Raw genomic sequence first — 7,198 nt, forward strand, 5'->3', positions numbered from 1 at the left:
CGTTCACTCTGGCTCAAAAGTCATTTGAGTTCAAGCTTGCCTGCCTTGCTTGCTCCAGCATCTCTGAGGGGCTGTGAGGAAATTCTGATTAAGCCCATGGGAAAGAGCATTTTGCCCATGAGAAAAGAACACACTATCTACTAGGAAGAATACTGCTGATGCCAAACCTTAGGGCACATCCAGACAGAAGAAACTGCTTGCTTGAGGACAGGAGTGGTCTTGTGGTTAGATGTCGGCTGTGCTGTGCTGTGCTTTGTTCTGCTTTTCTGTATCAGCCGCCTCTGAAATAAACTTGCTGCCGTCCAGAGTAAGCTGGCAGTCCCCCGAATCTATCCTGTGTTTTCTGCCTCAACTTCTCCCAATCTCCCATTTCTTTAGCCCCAGCGCCCCCTTCCAGACAGCCTGACATTGTTGGAGCAGGCTCTGTGACTGAGGTCTGTAACAGCCGGATGTTACCACAGTGTTTTTGTTCCTACGTTCACACACTGTTGGAACATCCTCTGAGCTCGCTTTCTTATGGTGGATGTCAGAGTCTATACCCAGGAAAGCATAGAGCTTTGGGGGCCTATGTTATCGTCGTTACCATTTCTGTTGTCATCCCTGTTAAAGTGGAGCTGGTCCTTGCTTTGGTTTGCATGTGAAATGTCCCCTGTAGACCCTTGGGTTTGAACTTGTGGTCCCCAGTAGGTGATACTGTCTTGGGAAGTTGGGGTCTAGCTTTAGGAGGTGGGGTCTAACTCCAGGAAGCAGTTTGTTGGCCTGGTGTTAGAGGTGGGGTGACCACCAGTACAGAGTACTCAGCCACATGCTAACACCCACCCCTCCTGTTTCATGCTTTCCTTGTTCCCTCAATGTGTGAGCGAAAATGAGCCCTTCCTTGTGCTGCTCCCTGTTGGGCACTCGGTAGCAGTGACTGCATAGTGGCTAATACAGTCCTTTTGGACAGGAGTGCGCCCATACCTCCTTGGTCCATGTCTTGTTCTGATGTCACAAGAAGCTACTGTGAGGAATGACTGACACCCATGCATATAATGCACTGCCTAGGGCTGGCTTCTTATGTAGAGAGCTGTTTGGTGGTGATCTGTGGGACCTGGACCCTGGGGAATGATTTGGACTCGGATATTGGGGAACGATTTGGACTCGGATATTGGGGAACGATTTGGACTCGGATATTGGTGAAGTTTGGGACGTGGACACTGGTGACCTGTTGTGCTGACGCTGTGAGTCTCCTCTCACTTTGCTGCTTATGCTTTCGGGGTGTTGGTTTTAGTTTTCATCTTATTTTTGTAATTTATGTTTCTGGTTTTAGATTTTAATTTTTACGTATTGTAAATCTTCCTTGTTAACTGTCCTCCAGTGTTCTAATTAGTCTATTTTTTGTCTTTTTATTTATTTATTTTTTACTTTTCAAGGTTTCTGTTAGTAAGTATTAAGTGTAAGAAGTAAAGGAGTAGGGCTGGAGAGATGGCTCAGAGGTTAAGAGCATTGACTGCTCTTCCAGAGGTCCTGAGTTCAATCCCAGCAACCACATGGTGGCTCACAACCATCTGTAATGAGATCTGGTGCCCGCTTCTGGCCTGCAGGTATACATGCAATCAAAACACTGTATACATGATAAATAAATCTTTAACAAAAAAAGAAGTATAGAAGTCCACAGTGACATTTCTATATATGCACATGATGTACTTTGATAATATTTCCCTACACTAATATGCATGCCCCTTCCTCTTTCCCCCCTCACATCCCTAATCATTTTACTATCAGGTTCCCTCCCCAACCTGTGATTCCAGCTTTGAAGCAAATGCCTTTGTGTGACTGGCTTGTATACACAGCATGACGATTTCCAGTTCTATGCATTTTTCCCCTGAAAAATGACAGTTTCACTCTTTCCAGCTGAGTGTGTGACTGTGGTCCTCCTGTTTCTGCACAGCACTGTTATTCAGTTGGCATAGGTTGCAGCCCTCGCATGATGAATTTTGTGCGAAGCAATAAGTGCCTTCCTAAGGACTGTCCACCTGTGTTCACTAAGGATGTTGGTTCTTTCTCTTGTTCCTGTATTCCCCCTGGTTTTAGTACCTGGCAATACAGGCTCATAGGATGATTCCGAAAGTATTCCTCCCCTTTTTATTCCATGGAATAGTCTGAGAAGCATCAGTGTCAATTCTTCTTTAAAGATCTGATAGAAATCACAGAGTTTCTTTGGTCCTGGGCCTCTTTTATGTTCATCAAGAGATTATTTTAAATTACTATTTCAATTTCGTTGCTTTTTTCTTCTTTAAATTAGTTCTTTAAGAATTTCATACAAGGGGGCTGGAGAGATGGCTCAGCGGTTAAGAGCATTGCTTGCTCTTCCAAAGGTCCTGAGTTCAATTCCCAGCAACCACATGGTGGCTCACAACCATCTGTAATGAGATCTGGTGCCCTCTTCTGGCCTTCAGGAATACACACAGACAGAACATTGTATACATAATAAATAAATAAATATTTAAAAAAAAAAAGAATTTCATACAATATATTTTGGTCACATTTATGCCTGCAACTCCTCCCAGATCCTCCATGCTCCCCTTCCTACCACCCATATTTGTGTCTTTTTGGTTTGGGCCATAAGTACAGTGTCTGTTGTCCGTATACTCTTGGATATATGGCCTTCTGCTGGAGAGTGGTCTGTCCACCTTACCAGCGGCCACACCATTAAGAGATGTTCTCCCTCCCCAGGAAACTATCACTTATCAATAGCTCATCAGGAGTGTGACTTCTTCCCCCGCCTTCCGTCCTCATCCTGAGAGTTTTGTCTGGAGTGAGCTCACGCAGGTCACAATGCTGTAGGGCAGATGGGAAAGTGCCCTGCTTGGTCCAGAAAATGTTTCTGTGTTGTCATCCACTGCGTCTGGCTCTGACCATCTTTTAGTTTAGGTGTTTTCTATCTTCTTAGTTGAGTTTTGGTAGCTAATGTGTGTCTAGAGGTTTATCTATTCTAGATTTTCCCAGTTCCCTGGAACAGATTGTTGTCGTTGATTTTTGAGAGAAGAGTTTCTCTGTAGCTTTGGAGCCTGTCCTGAAACTCACTCTGTAGACCAGGCTGGCCTCGAATTTAGAGATCTGCCCGCTTCTGTCTCCCAAGTGCTGAGATTAAAGGCGTTCACCACGACCGCCTGGCTCACTGGAACATTTTAAAGACATTCCCAGTGGTTATCTGGATTTCAGTTGTATCTCTGGTAATACTACCTTATTTTATCTCTAATACTATTAACTTGTATCTTAAATTTTTCTATTAGTTATTTTGGCTAAGATTGCATCTGTTATATTTACCCCTACAAAAATCAAGTTTTTGTTGCATTGGTCTTTGTATTATTTTGTTCTCATTTCATCAATTTCTGCTCTGAACTTGAGCGTTGCTTCTATTTCTTCTGAGACTGGCTTGCTCCTGTTTTCCTATGACCTTAACATGCATCATTAGGTTATTTGGGACAGCTATCACTTTTTTTTACTGCAGGAATTTATAGCTACAAATGTTTCTCCTAAACCCACTTTTAATTAAGTTTTATCTTGCATCACTAGTTGGTGTTGATACTACCATCAACAAAGATGAGGAGGTGGCAAAGAATTCAAGAGCTAAAGTCCCACCCGTTTGGTGAAAAGGCTTTAACAGAACACTATGAAATACTGACCACACTTGGCCATGGAGGACTCGGGGAAGTAAAACTGGCTAGCCATCTACTCACCCAGACTAGGGTAGCAGTAAAAATTCTTCCAAAAGGCATAAGGAACACCTTCATCAAATCAGAAATTGAAATTATGAAAAACCTTGACCACCCGAACATTATTAAACTTTTGCACATAATCGACACCACAAATAACGTTTACATGGTTATGGAACATGCCACGGGTGGAGAGCTAATGCACAGGATTGTGGAATTCGGCTACCTACCAGAAGAGGAGTTCCGGAGGCTATTTAAACAGAGGGTATCTGCCCTCAAGTACTGTCAACAAAAAAGGGATCGCCCACAGGGATTTAAAACCACAAAATATTCTGGTGGACCACAAAGGAAATATAAAACTTAGTGATTTTGGTTTAGGCCCCAAACTTCTCATGGGACAGAGGTTGGCAGTTTTCTGTGGGACCCTCCCTTATTGTGCCCCAGAACTGTTTGAAGGTCAAGGCTACAATGGCCTTGCAATTGACATCAGGAGTCTAGGTGTTATGCTCTACTATATGTCCACAGGGTGCCTGCCTTTCCAGGGAAATACTTATATCAGACTGAAGCAGAAGATCACGACAGGGAAGCATTCTCTTCAATTCAAGCTGTCACCAGAGCTTTGGGACATGATTGCCAAGTTATTAACTGTAAACCCAGGACAAAGACCAAGAATAGATGACGTTGTGAGCTTTCCAAGGCTAAAGCATGGCAGTGAAGGTTCTCCCAATTCCTTCAGAGAGAGCCCCGACAGCCACCCAGACCCCACTGTAATGGTCATCACGGGTGTAACGGGATATAAGCAACGGGAGATAAAGGAAGCTTTACAGGAGAAGAAGTTTGATCAGGTGATGGCTACCATGTCCTTGAGGCTCATGAGCAGCCCTGGGGGGATACAGAGAGCAGCAGCACCTCAGATGGAATATGTACCCGAATGTCTTCAGTGTACACACCACCAGGAACTCACTGCAGTCAGTCATCCCTGGATGAGTCCAAAGCTGACACCAACAATCCAGAGATCAAGGTGTCCTCACGGGATGTTTTATCTCATCACGCCTTTCCGGAGAAAGTCCAGTGTGAGAACACCAACAGGGCAAGTGAAAAGACGAGCCCATCTCTCCCACAAATCTCACCTCAGGAGGAGCTCAGGGGACAGCCCCACAGTATGGCTGCAGCTGGTTCAAAGAACATGACCTCATGGGACAGACCACCTCCATTCTCCAGCAAGGAGGCCTAGGGTGAGTGATGTAGGTGGGTCTGATAAAGAAACTGCTTGGCCTGATAGGGCAGAGTTTAGATAGGTGGAGTAGACAGAACAGAATGCTGGGAGGAAGAGGAAGCGAGGCAATCACCATGCCTCTCCTCTCCAGGGCAGATGCGATGAAGCTCCAACCCAGGATGGACGTAGGCTAGAATCTTCCCAGTAAGTGTACCTCATGGTGCTACACAGATTATTAGAAATGGGTTAAAGCAAGATATGAGAGTTAGCCAGTAAGAGGCTAGAGCTAATAGGCCAAGCAGTGTTTAAACAAATACAATTTGTGTGTTGTTATTTCAGGGTATAAGCTAGCCAGGTGGCTGGGAGCTGGGTGGCAGGAAGTGGCCCACAGCTCCCTCTACAGGTGAGGGTTCTACTGAACAAGAAAAAGACCTCAGCCCACCCTCCCCAGAAACACCCCAGGGACACATCAATAGTCCGCGACAAATTGCACCCAGAGTCCCCTTTAAAAGGCGGGTTTGGAAGAGCACACAGAGTAGGATTATTAAAGGACTGAGAAGTTTATGTTGTTGCCTGCCAACTGAAAAGAGGGAGCACCTAGGCAAAAATAAAATCCTGCCTGTGAGCTATAAGTGCTGTGGAGGTGGCCATGGTAACAGGTAGGTGGAGAGGCTACAATGCACTTCTGCATCTAGGTCCCCCTTTTTTTAAATGATGTCTTTTTCTTTAAAGAAAATATATTTACTGTATATGTATGGAAGTTAACTTGCAGGAGTCAGTTCTGTCTTTATACCATGTGGGTCCTGGGGAATGGATTGATGTCCCCAGGCTTGGTGTCAAGTGCCTTTACTCACTAAGCTGTTTCCTGGACTAAATATGCTTTTAAATAAGCAGGTTATAAACATACCCATTTTAGGGGGTTGTCGATAATATATTATCACACAAATCCCATGGTATCCTTCCTAAAAAACTTGCCCTAGATGTAGACAGACAGCAGAGGATAGTGGCCCAAGGCTGGGCAAGGATGTGGGAGAAGGGTTGGTGGAGGGAACAATGGGGGCAGGCTCTCAGGAAGAATCAGATTGAGGGCCCAACACAGGCCAGAGCCAGCACAGTCAAAGGGAAGTCCTGCATGTTTCTCCTAAGAGGCCACTTTCTTGTGTCTGTTTCAAGTGCTGTTGGAGGCACTGTGCTCCCTGGAAGCTGATACCGGGGAGTGGAGAGCAGCGTGCTGAGGATGCTTGCAGGCGCAGGAGAGAGCCAGATAAGAAGTTCAGATGGTGTGTGCCAGGGGGAAGCTGGGTCCATAGCAAGGCTGAAACTAGGGGCAAAGCACTCCTGTGTCTGTAGATGCAGACGGGGGAGGACAGGGCATGTCATGTCCTTCTCAGATCCCCTGGGATGCTGAGGACTGAGAAAGGGTTCTGGGAGGCAGGTCTGAGCTCATGACCATCCTGACTGTCCCGTCTAAGTAGATTCATGATGATGACCAGTGGTGCCACAGTTGTGCCAACAAAGTCAAGTGCTCCGTGGAACTCAGAAATCCTGTAAACAGGGATCCACGGAGTGCTGGTGACCATCAGGAAGACAAGCCTCAGAAGACCTTCCATGCGTAGATGGTCAGCCCAATTTCCTGTCTCCAGGGGTACCTGTCAGTCATTAGAAGAGGCAGTGGCATGGAAGCAGAGGACCCCAGAGGTCATGACCAGTTTGTATGTGTTCAAGATGAATATTGCTGACCAGCTTGGAGGCAGAAACAGAAGAATGAGATTACAGGAAGTGTCCATTTTGTGCTCCTAGGGAAGGTAGAGTGCACAGGAACAGGTGGGTCCATTGGTTATGGCGCAGCTCTCAGCCCCACCCTGACTCATTAGACAGCTTGCTTCCTACACCCACCAAGATTAGAAACCTCCACAACTCACCCGGCACTATTATTGGTGCTTGTTGCTTTGCAACCTGAGTCATATGGATGCATTCTTCCGTACTATGTATCTGGACAGACAGGGACACACACACACACACACACACACACACACACACACTTCTCCAATGTACCTCGTGCACAGCTGACACTAGTGAAGTTTGCTTGAACTAGAGATGACTTCCATTCCAAACAAGGTAGTTTTCATACTTCATGTGATTTTCCCTCCTGGAAACCCCTCAAAATTCCTCTAACTCACCTTGTGCCTGTCTCCATCCCAACCCCAAAGACTCACCACCCTGTTCTACTGCTTCACAGGAGCCATGTGCAGCCAGCATATGCCATGGTGTGCACATTGCCCCA

At 45.8% G+C, this 7,198-nt stretch overlaps 1 protein-coding gene across 1 annotated transcript; it reads left to right on the forward strand.

The window, feature by feature from the left end:
• Positions 1-3,585: 3,585 nt before the first annotated feature.
• On the forward strand, positions 3,586-6,530 carry LOC130881522 (sperm motility kinase X-like). The gene is given in 3 exon segments (XM_057781134.1): positions 3,586-3,984; positions 3,986-4,621; positions 6,390-6,530. Coding segments are annotated over 3 exon segments (1,176 nt in total).
• The last annotated feature ends 668 nt before the right edge of the window (positions 6,531-7,198 follow it).

Source organism: Chionomys nivalis, chromosome 9 (assembly GCF_950005125.1).
Source record: "Chionomys nivalis chromosome 9, mChiNiv1.1, whole genome shotgun sequence".
In the NCBI taxonomy this organism is placed as follows: Eukaryota; Metazoa; Chordata; class Mammalia; order Rodentia; family Cricetidae; genus Chionomys; species Chionomys nivalis.